General features: G+C 41.6%; 1 protein-coding gene across 1 annotated transcript in view; it reads left to right on the forward strand.

Moving 5' to 3' along the window:
* The first annotated feature begins 429 nt into the window (after window positions 1-429).
* The window catches only part of LOC129841997 (NACHT, LRR and PYD domains-containing protein 3-like), a 79,930-nt gene continuing 57,040 nt past the window's right edge, over window positions 430-23,319 (forward strand). Inside the window, 2 exon segments of the mRNA XM_055910373.1 lie at window positions 430-497; window positions 22,243-22,512. Coding sequence (XP_055766348.1) covers window positions 22,265-22,512 — 248 coding nt within the window. The 5' untranslated portion in view covers window positions 430-497; window positions 22,243-22,264.

The raw sequence follows: 23,319 nt of genomic DNA on the forward strand, positions 1-23,319 counted from the left end.
TATTCTAAATATATACCACAGCATATCTTTACTGTAACATATCTAGTGTAGTCAGTCTGTTAAGGTGAGGTGTGTGTGTGTGTTAGTGAGACAGATCCTTTGTCAATAATCTATAAGGTCCTATGCTACTACACAGTGTATAGAGTGCGTACCCTCAAATGACACCCTTTTCCCTATATAGTGCACTACTTTTACAGTATATCACTGATACCTCTCTACCTTCCTCTCTCCTCCATTCCCCTCTCCCTGTCTCCTCTCTCCACCTCTCCATGTCTTCTCCCTCTCCCTCCCCCTCTCTCCCTCCCTCACTCTTTCCTCCCTCCACCTTTCCATGTCTTCTCCCTCCCCCTCTCTCCTTCTTCCACTTCTTTACCCCCCCCCCTCTCTCCCTCCTGCACTCTTTCCTCCCTCCACCTCATGTCCCAACTCAGGAAGTCCATGTTTAAGGAACAAGAGGAAGAAATGGACTTTACGGGTAGAAGACTAAAACATCAGAGGTTTGTAGCGTCTTTTATAATTTAATGTAGAAAAGTGTTGTGGAGAAGTTAGGCTTTCATAGAGAGTCAGAAGTCAGATGATTTAAGGGAAAGACACCTGAAGAACTGTAACGTTAATACAATACTGATGTCAACTTTACAAAATGATAAGTCACATCTTATTTACATTGGTGTTGATTAGCCTAATCAATATGATCCAATGTGATGTTATAGGCTACAGGGCTATGAGGTAGGGTATTATTGGTAAAGGCGACGGACAGCGCCTTATCGTGATTATTATCTGCATGATGAAACTACGTTAGAAGACATGAATCGGAATTATGTAAAGCTGTCACTAAAGAAAACACTCTGTTTCGTCAAGTCAGTCAAGTAAAAGTGACGAGCAACAATGGGCATAGAAACTATTTGAATGTAGGGCTAAATCAACGTTGAAAATGCTTTCTGGCAACACGGATCAGGAAAGTGGTGGTCCGTTTTGCTCACTGCTGTGCGCTCGATATAACTTGGCCGGTGCACTGTTACATTATTTTACCCACTGGTTCAGTCGCTGTGGCACACCTTTCTTCTGAATACAAGCCCCGGTACAACGGACGAGAAACTGATCGCGCCTCATGTGAACTCAAGCAGTGCATGTGTGTATTCACTAAGGGCACTATTCCAACTTATGAAATTACGCCTTTTTCATGCACGCCTTTCCTACGTACTTGTCATCAGTTTATATTCAGATTTACCTTGTTAAGTTGCATAACGGGCTTTTGCAGGTGTGGTTCCCTCGTGTGCGCTGAATAATTGTAATTTAATCACTGAAAACACCCACTTGCTGGCCAACAGATTTACTGGTGGAGTTTCCATTCAACAGCGTTTTCACACAAAATATATTGATAAATAATAAATACAGCGGTTTGATTCATCCTGTAAGTTGTCTTATTCAAGATGAATCCATGAAACATTGGAAGGTGTACAAAAGTGTACAATAGAGGTTGAATAGGTGGGGTCCTATACGATAGAATGGAATGATGCAACAATGTAAGCTACAATTTGAGGAGAACGAACACTAAAGTGACAGTTATAAATGTATGTGGGTTTTACTGACCGTGGTTCTCGGTAGTGGCTGATATTTAATGACATGATACAGATTGTAAAATAGAACGGAGAACGCCTGGACATAACCTATAATTAAAACATTCCGTAGCTCTAACATCAACAGGTTCAGTCCCACAGAAGCCTAAAGCGGGGGTGTCCACATTACATCCACGCCAATTATGAGGTCACACCAGTATCGGTGCGAGGGTAAAATCACTGTTATTAATATATAATTACTAAGTCCGAGACAATAAGAAGACACAGTGGCAGAATAAATTCAACCACACCTTTGTTTTATCACAAAACCGGAGAGCAACATCTGTCCGGTTAAGTCCGGAAAACGTATTGTGTTTAACAGACAGTTACATGACCTACAGTATGGTCAAGCAAGTTAATGTTTCCGACATTTCTGGACCACTAAACAACTATTAATTTAGAACCACAGAGAGTTACTGCACGTTGCAAAGAACGGTTCATGGTACTGATGTCTGTGTGTGCGTGTTTGTACAAGTAGAAAAACCATGTTGACTCACCCTAATTGTAGAGAAACACCAATGACATCCTCCTCTCTGTCATGTTGACAAAACGGTCTATCACTCTGTCATACAGTACACGCTTTTCTTGTTTGTTGTCCTATGCTACATGGCTAAAATGCTTGCTCGCTAGCCCAACTTCCATTCATGGGCAACGTTAGCTAGTTAACATTAGCCTTCTACATCTAGCAACATATTTAACTTCTATCCTCTCAGGCCAGGGGCAAAACAATGTATGAATTAATGGTTGGATCAGAATCACGCTATTATCATTGGCCAGTATGGAGAATTAAATAAAACAATAAGTCAGAATACTTATCCCAATCCATGTGTAACAGGGTTATATTGGTGATTCCCCTTGCCACTTTATTGTTAAGCCAATGGGTTTTGGGTTTTAATTTTGTCTTGCCTTCACCTACTCAACATGGCATCTTATTGGCTGGTTTGCGGGACTTGCTTACGAGGGAGGGTGTTTCAGTTAGAATTGTCCCAGTGAACAAGCACCAAACCAGAGGTAGGTTGTTGGTGTCGCGGAAATATTGAATCAAATATTTCTCAGATACCGGAGCTTGTGAATTGTGAATTCAAATAGACTTTATTACAAAAAGTAACAAAGCCGTGAAAATTCCATGGAACAACTGCCTTCTCTTGTTACAGACCTCAGGCTTTATAGGTTTCCACTTTCAGATAACACACATGGTCTCTCCCCTCTATGTAGATGATTAACCTCTTCCACCTCGACAGCATCCGGAGAGCGCGAAATTCAAAATGCAAAAATCGTAATATTAAACATTCATGAAAATACAAGTGTCTTACATCGTTTAAAAGCTTATCTTCTTGTTAATCCAACCGCGTTGTTAGATTTCAAAAAGGCTTTATGGAGAAAGCATTCCATGCGATTATCTGGACAGCGCCCCGCATACACCACCATTAAAAACATTTTTCAAACCAGTAGAGGCGTAAAAAAAAACAGAAATAGCGATAAAATGATTCACTTACCTTTGAAGATCTTCCTCTGTTTAATCCCAAGGGTTCCAGCTACACAATGAATGGTCATTTTGTTCGATAAAATCCTATATGTCAAAAAAGTCAGTTTAGTTGGCGTACTTTGTTCAGTTATCCACCCGTTCCACTCGTTCAACATGCAGACAAAGGAATCCCAAAAGCTACCGGTAAACTTTGTCCAAACAAGTCAAACAACGTTTCTAATCGATCTAATCAATCCCTAATATGTAAATAAACGATAGAATTTAAGACGGAATGTAGAATGTTTAATACCGGAGATAAATAACGAAGTGCGCGCCCTCATTCATGCGCGCCACAAGACTAGAGTGACTGAGGGACAGTTAGAAAAACTACAACTACTTCTTCATTTTTCAAAAAACAAGCCTGGAACCTTTTCTAAAGACTGTTGACATCTAGTGGAAGCCATAAGAACTGCAATCTGGGAGGATTTCTTATGAATTTCCCATAGGCAAGCATTAGAATGGCCTGTGACCTCAAAAAAAGAAAATTCCGGATGGATTCTCCTCGGGTGCCATATCAGTTCTGTTAAACTCACAGACATTTTAACAGTTTTAGAAACTTCAGAGTGTTTTCTATCCAATGTTTTCTATCCAATGCTACCAATTACATGCATATCATAGCTTCTGGGCCTAAGTAACAGGCAGTTTGCTTTGGGCACATCAGTCGTCCGAAATTCCGAATACTGTCACCAAGCCCAAAAAGGTTAACACCCCTTGGCCTCTTGCCACCATTATCTTTCTGTCTGAATTATTGCTTGTTTACAGATTCTATTGGTGGCGTATCCATAGCAATGATACTCATAGGACTACACAATGGCTCTCCACAAGCATGTAATGGCACAGACAATCACATGCCTTAAAGCTAGTCACAGGACCAGGCAATGAATTCCCTCAGGCATTGGTCGCAAAGCACAGTACGTCAAAAGTGATTTTTATTCTCCCAAATGATGATTTGAATGTACAATTTAAATCAATTTGTTTGTAAATATTATTAAAACATCACATATAAGATGTAGCGTTTTTTGTGCATCTTGTTGTACAGAATTACAGCTAATACTAGCTAGCAAGTTTACTGTGTCAGATGGGGGGGGGTCGCATATTTGAGTGCAGAGTTGCATGACGTGCATTGCATGATGTGTAATTTTGTGCTGTTCCTATCAGAAAAAATCTCCATGACTGGTGCTACAAGTTGGAGTTCGTGTCGATGATTGATTGGACACAACGTAAGAAGAGTACTGTTACACATGGCTAATCTGGGGAAAGGGACAATTTTAACTAGCTAGCCACCAGAAGACAACAACACAACGTGATAAAACAATTGAAGTTGTTTTGCAATTCAACGGCTCAGACACGAGACGTATGTGGCAGGGATTACAGATAATCACAGACTACAAAAGGGAAAACCAGTCACGTCACCGAGACTGACGTCACGCTTCCAGACAGGCTAAATACATTCTTTGCACGCTTTGAGGATAACACAGTGTCACCGACGCAGCCTGTTACCGAGGACTGTGGGCTCTCCTTCTCCGTGGCTGACGTGAGTAAAACATTTAAATGTGATAACCCTCGCATGGCTGCCGGCCCAGACGGCATCCCTAGCCGCGTCCTCGGAGCATGCGCTGACCAGCTGGTTGGTGTGTTTGCGGACAAATTCAATCTCTCCCTATCCCAGTCCGCTGTCCCCACATGCTTAAAATTGGCCACCATAGTTCCTGTACCCAAGATGGCAAAGGTAACTCATGAAGTGCTTTGAGATACTAGTCAAGGATCATATCACGTCCACCCTACCTGACACCCTAGACCCACTTCAATTTGCTTACCGCCCCAATAGCTCCACAGACGATTCAATTGCCATCACTCTGCACACTGCCCTATCCCATCTGGACAAGAGGAATACCTATGTACGAATGCTGTTTATTGCTCAGCATTTAACACCATAGTACCCTCCAAGCTCATCATTAAGCTCAAGGCCCTGGGTCCTGGACTTCCTGACGGGCCACCCCCTGGTGGTGAAGGTAGGAAACATCACCTCCACTCCGCTGATCCTCAACACTGTGACTGCGTGGCCAAGCACGCCTCTAACTCAATCATCAAGTTCGCAGACGACACAACAGTAGTAGGTTTGATTACCAATGATGACAAGCTGCAGTGGAGAAGGTGGAAAGCTTCAAGTTCCTTGGCGTACATCATCACTGACAAACTGAAATGGACCACCCACACAGACAGTGTGGCGAAGAAGGCGCAAAATAGCCTCTCCAACCTCAGGAGGCTAAAGAAATTTGGCTTATCACCTAAAACCCTCACACATTTTTATAGATGCACAATTGAAAGCATCCTGTCTGGCTGTATCACCACCTGGTACGGCAACTGCAACTGCACCGCCCGCAACCGCAAGGCTTTCCAGAGGATGGTGATGTCTGCCCAATGCATTACCGGGGACAAACTACCCGCCCTCCAGGACACCTACAGCACCCGATGTCACAGGAAGGCCAAAAAGATCATGAAGGACATCAACCACCCAAGCCACTGCCTGTTCACCCCGCTATCAACCACCCGAGCCACTGCCTGTTCACCCCGCTGTCATCCAGAAGGCGAGGTAGAGACTGAAAAACAGCTTCTATCTCAAGGTCATCAGACTGTTAAACAGCCATCACTAGCACATTAGAGGCTGCTGCCTATAGGCATAGACTAGGAATCACTGGACACTTTAAGGAATGGAACACTAGTCACTTAATAATGTTTACATATCTGGCATTACTCTTCTCTTGTGTATATACTGTATTCTATATATTGTACTGGATCTTAGTCACTTAATAATGTTTAAAGAGCAGCAGTAAAAAATAACAATATATACAGGGGGGTACAGAGTCAATGTGCGGGGGCACAGGTTAGTTGAGGTAGTATGTACATGTAGGTAGAGTTAAAGTGACTATGCTTAGATGACAATAGAGAGCGGCAGTGATGTGGAGAGGGGAGGGAGGGGGAAATGCAAATAGTCCGGGTAGCCATTTGACTAGCTGTTCAGGATTCTTATGGCTTGGGGGTAGAAGCTGTTTAGAAGCCTCTTGGACCTAGACTTGTCGCTCCGGTACCGCTTGCCGTGCGGTAGCAGAGAGAACAGTCTATGACTAAGGTGGCTGGAGTCCTTGACAATGTTTAGGGCCTTCCTCTGACACCGCCTGGTATAGGTCCTGGATGGCGGGAAGCTTGGACCCAGTGATATACTGGGCCATTCGCACTACCCTCTGTAGTGCATTGTGGTCGGAGGCCGAGCAGTTACCGTACCAGGCAGTGATGCAACCAGTCAGGATGCTCTCGATGGTGCAGCTGTATAAACTTTTGAGGATCTGAGGACCCATGCCAAATGTTTTCAGTCTCTTGAGGGAGAATAGGTTTTATTGTGCCCTCTTCACGAATGTCTTGGTGTGCTTGGACCATGTTAGTTAGTTGGTGATGTGGACACCAAGGAACTTGTAGCTCTCAACCTGCTCCACTGCAGCACCGTCGATGAGAATGGGGGCGTGCTCAGTCCTCTTTTTCCTGTAGTCCACAATGATTTCCTTCGCTACACCTGCAATAACATCTGCTAATCACGTACAGTGGGGAGAACAAGTATTTGATACACTGCCAATTTTGCAGGTTTTCCTACTTACAAAGCATGTAGAGGTCTGTAATTTGTATCATAGGTACACTTCAACTGTGAGAGATGGAATCTAAAACAAAAATCCAGAAAATCACCTTGTATGATTATTAACCTTTACAGCCCCGGCGTTCCGCTAGCGGAACTCCTCCCACATTCCACTGAAAATATTTTTTAGAAATATTTAAATTTCACACATTAACAAGTCCAATACAGCAAATGAAAGATACACATCTTGTGAATCCAGTCAACATGTCCGATTTTTAAAATGTTTTACAGCGAAAACACCACATATATTTATGTTAGCTCACCACCAAATACAAAAAAGGACAGACATTTTTCACAGCACAGGTAGCATGCACGAAACCAACCAAACTAACCAAGAACCAACCAAACTAACCAAGAAACAACGTCATCAGATGACAGTCCTATAACATGTTACACAATAAATCTATATTTTGTTCGAAAAATGTGCATGTTTGAGGTATAAATCAGTTTTACATTGCTGCTACCATCACAGCTACCGTCAGAAATAGCACCGAAGCAGCCAGAGTAATTATAGAGACCAACGTGAAATACCTAAATACTCATCATAAAACATTTCTGAAAAATCGATGGTGTACAGCAAATTAAAGACAAACATCTTGTGAATCCAGCCAATATTTCCGATTTTTTAAGTGTTTTACAGCGAAAACACAATATAGCATTATATTAGCTTACTACAATAGCCTACCACACAACCGCATTCATTCATCAAGGCACGTTAGCGATAGCAATAGGCACGTTAGCGTTAGCGAATAAACCAGCAAAAGATATTAATTTTCACTAACCTTCATAAACCTTCCTCAGATGACAGTCCTATAACATCAGGTTATACATACACTTATGTTTTGTTCGAAAATGTGCATATTTAGAGCTGAAATCAGTGGTTATCCATTATGCTAACGTAGCTTATTTTTCCCAGAATGTGCGGACATTTCTATTAGACTCTCACCTATTCTGACCAAATAGCTATTCATAAACATTACAAAAAAATACATGTTGTATAGGAAATGATAGATACACTAGTTCTTAATGCAATCGCAGTGTTAGAATTCTAAAAATATCTTCATTACGATATAAGGCTTACGTTATAGCGAGAGAGTGGCCAAAACCTGGGCGCAAAACTACTAGTACACAGTTCGACAGATATATGAAATAGCATCACAAAATGGGTCCTACTTTTGGTGATCTTCCTTCAGAATGTTGTACAAGGGGTCCTTTGTCCAGAACAGTCGTTGTTTGGATTTAGAACATCGTTTTTCCCTCTTGAATTAGCAAGCACACTGGCCAAGTGGCGCGAAGCTCTCCAACGTCAACAAACACAGACAACGCAACACGCCTAACGTCCCGAAAAATTTTCAATAATCTAATAAAACTATATTGAAAAAACATACTTTACGATGATATTGTGACATGTATCAAATAAAATCAAAGCCGGAGATAGTAGTCGCCTATAACGACAGCTTTTCAGAAGGCAATTCCAGGTCCATCTTCGCGCTTTCCAGAAAACAGGAAATGGCGGACACGTCATTCCAAGAGGATTTATTCCACCTCAGACCAAGATAATCACATCATTTCTTCTCTCACTTCCTCTTGACATCTAGGGGAAGGTGTATGACGTGCGTGTATACTCATACGTATCATGCCCATTTATAGGCAGGCCCTTGAACAGAGCATAATTTTCAGACTTTCCACTTCCTGGTCAGAAAGTGTGCTGCCAAATGAGTTCTGTTTTACTCACAGACAAAATTCAAACGGTTTTAGAAACTAGAGAGTGTTTTCTATCCAATAGTAATAATAATATGCATATTGTACGAGCAAGAATTGAGTACGAGGCCGTTTAAATTGGGCACGATTTTCCCCCAAAGTGTAAATAGCGCCCTCTATCATCAACAGGTTAAGTAATTAATTTGCATTTTATTGCATGACATAAGTATTTGATACATCAGAAAAGCAGAACTTAATATTTGGTACAGAAACCTTTATTTGCAATTACAGAGATCATACGTTTCCTGTAGTTCTTGACCAGGTTTGCACACACTGCAGCAGGGATTTTGGCCCACTCCTCCATGCAGACCTTCTCCAGATCCTTCAGTTTTCGGGGCTGTCGCTGGGCAATACGGACTTTCAGCTCCCCCCAAAGATGTTCTATTGGGTTCAGGTCTGGAGACTGGCTAGGCCACTCCAGGACCTTGAGATGCTTCTTACGGAGCCACTCCTTACTTGCCCTGGCTGTGTGTTTCAGGTCGTTGTCATGCTGGAAGACCCAGCCATGACCCATCTTCAAAGCTCTTACCGAGGGAAGGAGGTTGTTGGCCAAGATCTCGCGATACATGGCCCCATCCATCCTCCCCTCAATACGGTGCAGTCGTCCTGTCCCCTTTGCAGAAAAGCATCCCCAAAGAATGATGTTTCCACCTCCATGCTTCACGGTTGGGATGGTGTTCTTGGGGTTGTACTCATCCTTCTTTTTCCTTCAAACACGGCGAGTGGAGTTTAGACCAAAAAGCTATATTTTTGTTTCATCAGACCACATGACCTTCTCCCATTCCTCCTCTGGATCATCCAGATGGTCATTGGCAAACTTCAGACGGGCCTGGACATGCGCTGGCTTGATCAGGGGGACCTTGCGTGCGCTGCAGGATTTTAATCCATGACGGCGTAGTGTGTTACTAATGGTTTTCTTTCAGACTGTGGTCCCAGCTCTCTTCAGGTCATTGACCAGGTCCTGCCATGTAGTTCTGGGCTGATCCCTCACCTTCCTCATGATCATTGATGACCCACGAGGTGAGCTGTTGCATGGAGCCCCAGACCGAGGGTGATTGACCGTCATCTTGAACTTCTTCCATTTTCGAATAATTGCGCCAACAGTTATTGCCTTCTCACCAAGCTGCTTGCCTATTGTCCTGTAGCCCATCCCAGCCTTGTGCAGGTCTAAAATTTTATCCCTGATGTCCTTACACAGCTCTCTGGTCTTGGCCATTGTGGAGAGGTTGGAGTCTGTATGATTGAGTGTGTGGACAGGTGTCTTTTATACAGGTAACGAGTTCAAACAGGTGCAGTTAATACTGGTAATGAGTGGAGAACAGGAGGGCTTCGTAAAGAAAAACTAACAGGTCTGTGAGAGCAGGAATTCTTACTGGTTGGTAGGTGATCAAATATTTATGTTTTGCAATAAAATCCAAATTAATTACTTAAAAATCATACAATGTGATTTTCTGGATTTTTTTTCTTCTGGATTTTTGTTTTAGATTCCGTCTCACAGTTGAAGATACAAAATTACAAAATTACAGACCTCTACATGCTATGTAAGTAGGAAAACCTGCAAAATCGGCAGTGATACAATACTTGTTCTCCCCACTGTATATGTGACCAATACAATTTGATATGATTTGATTCTGTCAATGATGTACACTATGCTCTGAAAGCGATCTGATAGGACTGACGCCAAAATCCAAGCTGTTTTACCTCGACACTTTTTTTTGGTGCGCCAGGACCATTCACAGTTGAGCTCGCTCAGTTTAGCTCAACGCCGATGGGCTAATTTCTAATATTTTTTTTAATCATGGGCCCAATTCTCGCTGGCTGCCCTTTCTTTCAATGCTACGGACAACAATGTCATACTGGTTTGGACCAGACAGCATCAGATACATGGTCTACATGTAGAGAGAGAGAGGGGTGCTGTTTCACTGACCAGACAGCATCAGATACATGGTCTACACATACTGTCACAGAGAGGTGCTGTTTCACTGTCCAGACAGCATCAGATACATGGTCTACACATACTGAGACAGAGGGGTGCTGTTTCACTGACCAGACAGCATCAGATACATGGTCTACACATACTGAGACAGAGGGGTGCTGTTTCACTGACCAGACAGCATCAGATACATGGTCTACATGTAGAGAGACAGAGGGGAGCTGTTTCACTGTCCAGACAGCATCAGATACATGGTCTACATGTAGAGAGACAGAGGGGAGCTGTTTCACTGTCCAGACAGCATCAGATACATGGTCTACATGTAGAGAGACAGAGGGGAGCTGTTTCACTGACCAGACAGCATCAGATACATGGTCTACATGTAGAGAGACAGAGGGGCGCTGTTTCACTCAGATGATTTCTCCTGTGAGATACATTCAGCCTCTTGCTAATTGAAGGACAATTATGAAGCACAGAGAGACGAAAAAATATTATATTTTTTATTTTATTGGTACATTTTTTGGAGAAGCCTGGTTATGGGATCCAACCAGGTGGACTAGCTGTTGTTATGGAGTCAGGGGATCCAACCAGGTGGACTAGCTGTTGTTATGGAGTCAGGGGATCCAACCAGGTAGACTAGCTGTTGTTATGGAGTCAGGGGATCCAACCAGGTGGACTAGCTGTTGTTATGGAGTCAGGGGATCCAACCAGGTGGACTAGCTGTTGTTATGGAGTCAGGGGATCCAACCAGGTAGACTAGCTGTTGTTATGGAGTCAGGGGATCCAACCAGGTAGACTAGCTGTTGTTATGGAGTCAGTGGATCCAACCAGGTAGACTAGCTGTTGTTATGGAGTCAGGGGATCCAACCAGGTAGACTAGCTGTTGTTATGGAGTCAGCTAATGGGGATCCAAGTCAAATTAATAACATATTGAACTGTGTATGATTAAATGCAATATGAAGTCGCTGATTGAACTCTGTGACCAATGACAGTAAAGGTGTTGTCATTGTTTATGGTTCTTCAACATTAACAGTATTGACTGTTCTGTTATTTCTTATTGTAGCTGAGTGAGCTGTGACTTACATCTAAAATGAGTCTCTATGGGGAGAGAGAGGAGGGGACCACTGCCTCAAAAATGAATCTCTCTCACTCTAACAACTAGAGGGCATCAGAACCTGTTAAATAGGACATCCTCACTGTAGTGTCAGTCTCACTCACTCGCTATTGTAAAAATCAATTGTGTGTGTCACAAGCACAGTGTTTAATGAGGGGTGGGGTGTGTGTGGTGTATGGGGGGGGGGGTGTGTGGTGATGATACCTGGTGACTTCACATCTCTAGGGGGGAATGTAACTCATGATACCTGGTGACTTCATCTCTAGGGGGGTATGTAACTCATGATACCTGGTGACTTCACATCTCTAGGAGGGAATGTAACTCATGATACCTGGTGACTTCATGTCTAGGGGGGAATGTAACTCATGATACCTGGTGACTTCACATCTCTAGGGGGGTATGTATCTCATGATACCTGGTGACTTCACATCTGTAGGGGGGTATGTAACTCATGATACCTGGTGACTTCACATCTCTAGGGGGAATGTAACTCATGATACCTGGTGACTTCACATCTCTAGGGGGGAATGTAACTCATGATACCTGGTGACTTCACATCTCTAGGGGGAATGTAACTCATGATACCTGGTGACTTCATCTCTAGGGGGGTATGTAACTCATGATACCTGGTGACTTCATCTCTAGGGGGGGTGTAACTCATGATACCTGGTGACTTCATGTCTAGGGGGGGTGTAACTCATGATACCTGGTGACTTCATCTCTAGGGGGGTATGTAAGTCATGATACCTGGTGACATCACATCTCTAGGGGGTATGTAACTCATGATACCTGGTGACTTCACATCTCTAGGGGGGTATGTAACTCATGATACCTGGATACTTCACATCTCTAGGGGGGTATGTAACTCATGATACCTGGTGACTTCATCTCTAGGGGGGGTATGTAACTCATGATACCTGGTGACTTCACATCTCTAGGGGGGTATGTAACTCATGATACCTGGTGACTTCACATCTCTAGGGGGGTATGTAACTCATGATACCTGGTGACTTCATCTCTAGGGGGAATGTAACTCATGATACCTGGTGACTTCACATCTCTAGGGGGGTATGTAACTCATGATACCCGGTGACTTCACATCTCTAGGGGGGTATGTATCTCAGGATGCCTGGTGACTTCACATCTCTAGGGGGGGTATGTAACTCATGATACCTGGTGACTTCATCTCTAGGGGGGGTATATAACTCATGATACCTGGTGACTTCACATCTCTAGGGGGGTATGTAACTCATGATACCTGGTGACTTCACATCTCTAGGGGGGGTATGTAACTCATGATACCTGGTGACTTCATCTCTAGGGGGGTATGTAACTCATGATACCTGGTGACTTCACATCTCTAGGGGGGTATGTAACTCATGATACCTGGTGACTTCATCTCTAGGGGGGAATGTAACTCATGATACCTGGTGACTTCACATCTCTAGGGGGGTATGTATCTCAGGATGCCTGGTGACTTCACATCTCTAGGGGGGTATGTAACTCATGATACCTGGTGACTTCACATCTCTAGGGGGGTATGTAACTCATGATGCCTGGTGACTTCATGTCTAGGGGGGTATGTAACTCATGATACCTGGTGACTTCATGTCTAGGGGGGTATGTAACTCATGATACCTGGTGACTTCACATCTCTAGGGGGGTATGTAACTCATGATACCTGGTGACTTCATCTCTAGGGGGGTATGTAACTCATGATACCTGGTGACTTCACATCTCTAGGGAGGTATGTAACTCATGATACCTGGTGACTTGAAATAGGAAGTACATTTATAAGGAAGTAGAGGAGGAAATGGACACTATCGGTCAAAGAAAAATGTTTCTGAGGTTTGAACTGTAGTGTTCTTTTACTATTTTTTGTAGAAAAGTGTTTTGTAGAAGTTAGGCCATCACAGAGAGAGGTGATTAAATTTAAGGGGGTAAGACATCCACAGAATTGTTAAGTTATTACAATACTGATTTTAACTTTCAATAATGATTATTTTAGGCTTCCTTACATTGATGCTGATTTATATTGATCAGCCTAGTCAATATGAATCAATGTTATATTATAGGCTACAGGGTTATGAGGTACGGTATGGGCGATTGACTTCACATGATCGGGATTATTGTCTTTGCGATCTTTCACTTCCCGAAGAAAGACTTTTATCACGTAAACTAGTTTCTTAGAAAAATAAAAGTCCTTCTCGTCAATTCGGCCAAGTAAAAGTAACTTGCAGCAATGGGCATTGAAACTAAATGTGACCGACTGACTTGATTCGGTCTTATGTAGCAACATTTGAAATTGTTTTCACTTTTTCTTCATTTGATAAAAGCAGAGACTCAGAGATATAAAATGGTATGTCATACACTGCATTTGAGGAACAATGGGAAAGTAATTCTGCTTTGAAAGTTGAAACCCCACCTTTGAGAAAATGGCTCCTATATTTTGGTGCACCTACTGGAGAGCTCTCCTTTGTCTCCACCCATTCAGCATTGTTCACACCCTCTTAAGCCTTAGCCCCACCCAACTGTGTAAGGATTCACATGTGATGTCATGTGATAAACAGTGAGTAGTGTAGTAAAGATTAAGACTAAATGTAGTAGCCTACAATAAGGAACAATTCCAGGAAAACAGAAAGTGTCCAGATAAAAATATTGTATAAATGTTAGATGACGCTAATCCAGACACAATACTGATGGGTCATGTGATAGAAATGCTATATCCCCCAGCCACATCTAGCTAAGTGGATGGGTCTCTACAGAAGGCGGAAACTGTACAGACAACTGGTTACTTACATAGTAGCAATATCAGAAATAGATAGTGTCAATATATATAATATAAATAAAAAAATATCAAGTGTCAATGTAGAGAAAGAACTACATAATATACAGTATGCACAATAACAATAACAATATCAATAACCATATCAGTGATACTGCTGATAGATGAGGTAGTTATATGTAGATATACAGTATGTAGAAGAACAATATCAATAACCATATCAGTGATACTGGTGATAGATGAGGTAGTTATATGTAGATATACAGTATGTAGAAGAACAATATCAATAACCATATCAGTGATACTGGTGATAGATGAGGTATTTATATGTAGATATACAGTATGTAGAAGAACAATATCAATAACCTTATCAGTGATACTGGTGATAGACGAGGTAGTTATATGTAGATATAGAGAATGTAGAAGAACAATATCAATAACCATATCAGTGATACTGGTGATAGATGAGGTAGTTATATGTAGATATACAGTATGTAGAAGAACAATATCAATAACCATATCAGTGATACTGGTGATAGATGAGGTAGTTATATGTAGACATAGAGAATGTAGAAGAACAATATCAATAACCATATCAGTGATACTGGTGATAGATGAGGTAGTTATATGTATACAATCAAGGGTAAAGTGGCTGAGCAGCAGGATACATTTGTTTTATAGTAGTAGCAACGTATGGTGTGTGTTAGGAGAGAGTCATGTGACTAGAAGCACTGCAGATAGTGCTGATGACTGGGAACTCTCCCCCAGTGATGAACTGGTCCGTCTGAACCACGCATGAACAAGGGAATCTATATTCGGAGATCCTGTTTCTGTCCTGCCCTTGACTTTGGTGCAGGGCATGTGATGTCCATAGCTTCTTCTTAGCTTCTTATGACTGCAAGCCCGAGGTCGGTACACCTATGACAACAGCCAGGCCAAGTGCAGGGGCGCCAAATTCAAAAGATATTTTTTAGAAATATTTAACTTTCACACATAAACAAGTCCAATACAACAAATGAAAGATACACATCTTGTGAATCCAGCCATCATTTCCGATTTTTAAAAATGTTTTACAGGGAAAACACAATATGTATTTCTATTATCTAACCACGATAGCAAAAGATCCACCATTTTTTTACTGCATTGGTAGCTATCACAAATGCGACCAAATAAAGATATAAATAGCCACTAACCAAGAAACAACTTCATCAGATGACAGTCTGATAACATATTTATTGTATAGCATATGTTTTGTTAGAAAAATGTGCAGATTTCAGGTATAAATCCTAGTTTTACATTACAGCCACCATCACAGCTCTCAAAAAAAACAGCTAGAATAACTACAGAGACCAACGTGAATTACATAAATACTCATCATAAAACATTTATGAAAAATACACGGTGTACAGCAAATGAAAGACAAACATCTTGTGAATCCAGCCAATATTTCAGATTTTTTAAGTGTTTTACGGCGAAAACACAAAATAGCATTATATTAGCTTACTACAGTAGCCAGCCATACAACAGCATTGAAACCAGGCACGTTAGCGATAGCTAATAAACCAGCAAAAGATATTAATTTTTTCACTAACCTTCTCAAAACTTCATCAGATGACAGTCCTATAACATCATATTACACAATACATATATGGTTTGGTCGAAAATGTGCATATTTAGAGCTGAAATCCGTGGTTATACATTGTACAAACTTAGCATCTATTTCCCAGAATGTCAGGATATATTTCTGACACTCACCTATTCTGACCAAATAACTATTCATACACGTTACTAAAAAATACATGTTGTATAGGAAATGATAGATACATTAGTTCTTAATGCAATCGTCGTGTTAGATTTCTAAAAATAACTTCAGTACGACATCCAGCTTAGTTATGGCGAGACCGCGCCCAGAATCTGGGCGCTAACTAATAGCACACATGTTCGACAGATATATGTAATTACATCATAAATGTTTCCTACTTTTTGCTGATCTTCCATCAGAATCTTGTACAAGGGGTCCTTTGTCCAGAACAATCGTCTTTTGGTTGAAAGATGTCCTCTTCTGTAGAATTAGCAGCTAACGCTAGCCATGTGCCGGAGAGGTGTCCAACTCGCGATAACGGTGACAAAGAAATTCCAGAAAATCGCAATCAACTGATATAAACTGCTATAAGTCGGTTTAAATTAACTACCTTATGAAGTTTCTAACACAAAAATCTAATTAAATCAGAGCCGGAGATATAGAACTTCTAAAACGAAAGCTTTTCAAGACGCCATGCTGATGTCCCTGCTGCGTCAGGCACCCCTTTGAAAAGGTCGGACCTTCCATTCCAAGAGCTATTATAATGCCCCAGATAGAGATATTCACCTCATTCAAATTCTCACCGCTTACTGACATCTAGGGGAAGGCGTGTGCAGTGCATGTTGACCCCTAGGTTACATGCGAATTTATAAACTGACCCTGGAACAGAGACCTCGATTTCAGAAATCTCACTTCCTCACAGGAAGTTTGCTGCAGAATGAGTTCTGTTTCACTCAGAGAAATAATTCAAACGGTTTTAGAAACTAGAGAGTGTTTTCTATCCAATAGTAATAATAATATTAATAATAATAAAGATAATAATTATGCTGTGGATTACATATTAAACCACACAGACACATCAAAAGATACAGTCGTCCTTCTGAACTGAGCTGCAGGACAGGAATTAAACTGCTCAGTGATGTTACCAGGACATTGGTGATTTTAAAACAGTTACAGAGTTCAATGTCTGTGATGGGAGAAAACTGAGGATGGATCAACAACATTGTAGTGACTCCATTATAATGACTTAAAACCTCTTAGTGAATAGGGGGCGCTGTTTTCACTTTGGGAAAAAATCGTGCCCAAATTAAACGGCCTCGTACTCTGTTCTAGATCATACGATATGCATATTATTATTACTATAGATTAGAACACACTCTGAAGTTTCTAAAACGGTTTGAATTATATATGTGAGTAAAACAGAACTCATTTGGCAGCAAACTTCCAAATAGGAAGTGAAAATTCTGAAAATGGAGCTCTGTGTAAGGCCTTGCCTATTCAATTGCCTTTTATTTATGGATCTGTATGCACTTCATACGCCTTCCACTAGATGTCAACAGGCAGTAGAATGTTGAATGGGGTGTCTAGCTTGATGTGAGACCGAATGAGAGCTTTTGGAGTGACAGGTCCGCCCTATTGGCATTACTCAGCTGCACACCAGGGAACACGACATTGTTTTCTGCAATCCGTTAGGTATACACGACGAAATGCGCCGTCTTCGACGTTATTGGATACATATGAGAAAAAGATCATAAAGATGGATTTTCAACTGAGTTTGACCAGTTTATTCGACGTTTATTGTGACTTTTGGAATTTTTCGTTCCAAGCGCCAAGAGTTGATGGACACGTGAGCTCCACAATGCTAGCCAAAGTTGCTAATTCGACAGAAGAAATGGACATTCTAAAACAAAACAACGATTTATTGTGGAAATAAGACTCCTTGCACTACATTCTGATGGAAGATCATCAAAGGTAAGAGAATATTTATGATGTTATTTCGTATTTTTGTGGTATATGTTGGCTCCAACATGGCGGAGAATTGCTGGGCGCTGTCTCAGAATATTGCATGCTGTACTTTGTACCAAAGTTATTTAAAAAAATCTAACACAGCGGTTGCATCAAGAACCAGTGTATCTTTCATTTGCTATACATGTATTTTTTAGTAAAGTTTATGATGAGTTTTTTGGTTAGATTACGTGACTGTCCAAAATTTATGATGAGTATTTCTGTTGAAATGATGTGGCTATGCAAAGTCACTTGATGTTTTTGCAACTAGTGAATCTAACGCGTCAATGTAAACTCAGATTTTTTTATATAAATATGAACTTAATCAAACAAAACATGCATGTATTGTGTAACATGAAGTCCTATGAGTGTCATCTGATGAAAATAATCAAAGGTTAGTGATTCATTTTATCTCTATTTCTGGTTTTTGTGAAAGCTATCTTTCGCTGGGAAAATGGCTGTGCTTATTGTGGTTTTGTGGTGATAATCGTTTGTAGTGCTTTCACTGAAAAGCCTATTTGAAATCGGACACTTTGGTGGGATTAACAACAGATTACCTTTAAAATGATACAAATCTATGTTTGAGGAATTTTAATTATGAGATTTCTGCTTTTTTGAATTTGGCGCCCTGCACTTTATCTGGCTGCTGTCATATCGATCCCTGTAGCGGGATGCAGCCAACTTATCTGAATTTGTCAAATATAAATTTGTTTTCTTTCCAAACGTTTTGCTACAGTGTGCGCTAATGAAAACACCCCGGCTCAATGAAACATACGCCTTACGCCTCACGTCCACCATCAAAGTCAAAGTCAACGCTACGTTGGGGATGCCGCACTAGTCTGTGGTGTGTTCTGTGTACTGCATGAATTCAATATTTTAAACATGTGCGTTGCTTTACCGTGCGGTGGTACAAATGGAAGTACAGTCGTGGACAAAAGTTTTGAGAATGACACAAATATACATTTTCACAAAGTCTGCTGCCTCAGTTTGTATGATGGCAATTTGAATATACTCCAGAATGTTATGAAGAGTGATCAGATGAATTGCAATTAATTGCAAAGTCCCTCTTTGCCATGCAAATGAATTGAATCCCCAAAAAACATTTCCACTGCTTTTCAGCCCTGCCACAAAAGGACCAGCTGACATCATGTCAGTGATTCTCTCGTTAACACAGGTGTGAGTGTTGACAAGGACAAGGCTGGAGATCACTCTGTCATGCTGATTGAGTTTGAATAACAGACTGGAAGCTTCAAAAGGAGGTTGGTGCTTGAAATCATTGTTCTTCCTCTGTCAACCATGTTTACCTGCAAGGAAACACGTGCCGTCATCATTGCTTTACACAAAAATGACTTCACAGGCAAGGATATTGCTGCCAGTCAGATTGCACCTAAATCAACCATTTATCGGATCATCAAGAACTTCAAGGAGAGCGGTTAAATTGTTGTGAAGAAGGCTTCAGGATGCCCAAGAAAGTCCAGCAAGCGCCAGGACCGTCTCCTAAAGTTGATTCAGCTGCGGGATCGGGGCACCACCAGTACAGAGCTTGCTCAGGAATGGCAGCAGGCAGGTGTGAGTGCATCTGCACGCACAGTGAGGCGAAGACTTTTGGAGGATGGCCTGGTGTCAAGAAGGGCAGCAAAGAAGCCACTTCTCTCCAGGAAAAGCATCAGGGACAGACTGATATTCTGAAAAAGGTAAAGGGATTGGGCTGCTGAGGACTGGGGTAAAGTCATTTTCTCTGATGAATCCCCTTTCCGATTGTTTGGGGCATCCGGAAAAAGCTTGTCCAGAGAAGACAAGGTGAGCGTTACCATCAGTCCTGTGTCATGCCAACAGTAAAGCATCCTGAGACCATTCATGTGTGGGGTTGCTTCTCAGCCATGGGAGTGGGCTCACTCACAATTTTGCCTAAGAACACAGCCATGAATAAAGAATGGTACCAACACATCCTCTGAGAGCAACTCCTCCCAACCATCCAGGAAAAGTTTGGTGATGAACAATGCCTTTTCCAGCATGATGGAGCACCTTGCCATAAGGCAAAAGTGATAACTAAGTGGCTTGGGGAACAAAACATCAATATTTTGGGGCCATGGCCAGGAAACTCCCCAGACCTTAATCCCATTGAGAACTTGTGGTCAATCCTCAAGAGGCGGGTGGACAAACAAGAGCCCACAAATTCTGACAAACTCCAAGCATTGATTATGCAAGAATGGGCTGCCATCAGTCAGGATGTGGCCCAGAAGTGAATTGACAGCATGCCAGGGCGAATTGCAGAGGTCTTGAAAAAGAAGGGTCAACACTGCAAATATTGACTCTTTGCATCAACTTCATGTAATTGTCAATAAAAGCCTTTGACACTTATGACATGCTTGTAATTATACTTCATTATTCCATAGTAACATCTGACAAAAATATCTAAAGACACTGAAGCAGCAAACTTTGTGGAAATTAATATTTGTATCATTCTCAAAACCATTGGCCACGACCTTACACACAGACTTCAACTAGCTAGCTTTTAGCAAGTTGGAAGGCGAAGCACGCGTGTCAAGTATGGAAAATGAGGCTAGACATCTAGCAAAACAAAACCTTATATACATCTGGTGGACATCGGGTATTATGCTGTGTTCATAACCTGGCTAGACATCCAGCAAAACAAAACCTCATTTGCATCTGGTGGAAGTTGGGCATCATGCTGTGTTCATAACCAAGTGGGAAGGTGGTGATTACCAGTTGTGTTTTGTAAACAAATTACATTTTCAAAAAACATATTAAAATAAAGCTTTTCATGAATAGTATTTTGGTTCCAACCCCTGGTTGGATAACAACATTTTTGAGGAACAGAATCAGAACTAAATCTAGAGCCATCATTTTAAAAGCATTGGAACCAGTTAATAACGTTATTTTGCATTCTGGGCATTTTTTTCCCAGTCACACAAAAAACGCAACACAGCGCCTATACAAAGCCCTCACTCTGTCACTCAGAGACGTATTCCAGTGTCTGCCTGCAAGTTGAAAATCTTTGCCAGTGTGGATTGTCTACTGTAGCGTGATTCAGAAATTAGGGAGAGGATTCATTAGAGGAGAATGGATTAACTTTTCCAATGCTAGTTAAGGATACTATGGTTATTAAGTTTCACATTGGATTTATCTACTAAAAGGTCAGATGTGTTTTTATTTTAATTCTGGTGTCGCTCTGCACACAAGCTTGTTAGTTAACTAACTAACTAACTAACTAACTAACTAACTAACTAGCTGGCGCTGGTCTAACACTAGTTAAGTCAACTCTCTGAAGTTCAAAGGTCCTTCATAGACGCCGGTAGACGCCGGTCCAATGTAGGTATAATTCTGTTGACGTAATTCAGATAATTAATGTCGTAACAACAAGATACCAAGCCTCCAACCTCTTTCACTCTTTCCCCTCACACTAAATGTCAGTCTCATCTTGCGCCCTACTGTCACGCCCTGACCTTAGAGAGCCTTTTAATGTCTCTATTTGGTTTGGTCAGGGTGTGATTTGGGGTGGGTATTCTATGTTTTGTTATCTATGATTTTGTATTTCTATGTTTTGGCCGGGTATGGTTCTCAATCAGGGACAGCTGTCTATCGTTGTCTCTGATTGGGAACCATACTTAGGTATCCCTTTTTCCCACCTGTCTTTGTGGGAAGTTGACATTTGTTTAGGGCACATAGCCTTTAGCTTCACGGTTTGTTTGTAGTGTTTAATGTTTTTGTCATCTTAAATAAAGAATATGTACGCTAACCACGCTGCAGCTTGGTCCACTTCATTCAACAGCCATGACACCTACACAGTCCAATGCATTTAAATATCTTGCCCGCTTCATAGCAAGCTGCTCTCTCTGCACTGATTGGTGAAGTAATTTAATGTCGAGCTAAATAAAACAAATATTGATTTCAGAGGTTTATAAAAGGAACAATATAAACAGTTACTTTTTTTGAGTTTGAACCGGTTCAGGACTACATTCTACTTGTCTAAACAGTGGAACGGAATGGAAAAAAATATGATTCTGTTCAGAACTAAACGATTGGAAAATAATTTCTGTTCCAACCCCTGGTTGTTACATTTAACTGACAAAGGCTGTTATCGAGGTCATTTCCTTTTAGTAGGTGACGTCGTTGTGTGAACTATGTGACCATGGACAGTAAAAGTCTTGTCATTGTTAATGGTACTTCCAACAATGTTCAGAAATATTGACTGTTCTGTTATTTCTTATTGTAGCTGAGTGAGCTGTGACTCTAAAATGAGTCTGGGGAGAGAGAGGAGGGGACCACTGCCTCTAAAAGAAGTCTCTCTGGAGAGAGAGGGGGGGACCGCTGCCTCTAAAATGAGTCTCTCTGGGGAGAGAGAGGAGGAGACCACTGCATCTAAAATGAGTCTCTCTGGAGAGAGTGAAAAGAGAGGCAATGCCTCTAAGAGGAGGTATTCTGAGAGAGAGGAGGGTGCCACTGCCTCTAAAAAGAGTCTGCCTCAAGACACCAGTTCTAAGAGGTAAGAGATCAATTGTAATTATATACAGTTATTTTAAATATATACAACTAAGTTAAGAGAAGTGTTTCCACATTACGTAACACGCAATTAATTCAAAAGTCAAAAAATCCTTTGACCAATTGCAGACTGTAGCTTTCAAAGAAAGTAACCGTCCAACTGGTGACAAGCTAGATTACCATCACACTGGTGACAAGCTAGGTTACCATCAAACTGGCGACAAGCTAGGTTACCATCCAACTGGCGACAAGCTAGGTTTCTATCCAACTGGTGACAAGCTAGGTTTCTATCCAACTGGCAACAAGCTAGGTTTCTATCCAACTGGCGACAAGCTAGGTTAGCATCCAACTGGTGACAAGCTAGGTTACCATCCAACTGGTGACAAGCTAGGTTTCTATCCAACTGGCGACAAGCTAGGTTTCTATTCAACTGGCGACAAGCTAGGTTTCTATCCAACTGGCAACAAGCTAGGTTTCTATCCAACTGGCGACAAGCTAGGTTAGCATCCAACTGGTGACAAGCTAGGTTACCATCCAACTGGTGACAAGCTAGGTTACCATCCAACTGGTGACAAGCTAGGTTACCATCCAACTGGTGACAAGCTAGGTTTCTATCCAACTGGTGACAAGCTAGGTTACCATCCAACTGGTGACAAGCTAGGTTACCATCCAACTGGTGACAAGCTAGGTTACCATCCAACTGGTGACAAGCTAGGTTACCATCCAACTGGTGACAAGCTAGGTTACCATCCAACTGGTGACAAGCTAGGTTTCTATCCAACTGGTGACAAGCTAGTTTACCGTCCAACTG

The sequence above is a fragment of the Salvelinus fontinalis genome, unplaced genomic scaffold (assembly GCF_029448725.1).
Source record: "Salvelinus fontinalis isolate EN_2023a unplaced genomic scaffold, ASM2944872v1 scaffold_0005, whole genome shotgun sequence".
Classification (NCBI taxonomy): Eukaryota; Metazoa; Chordata; class Actinopteri; order Salmoniformes; family Salmonidae; genus Salvelinus; species Salvelinus fontinalis.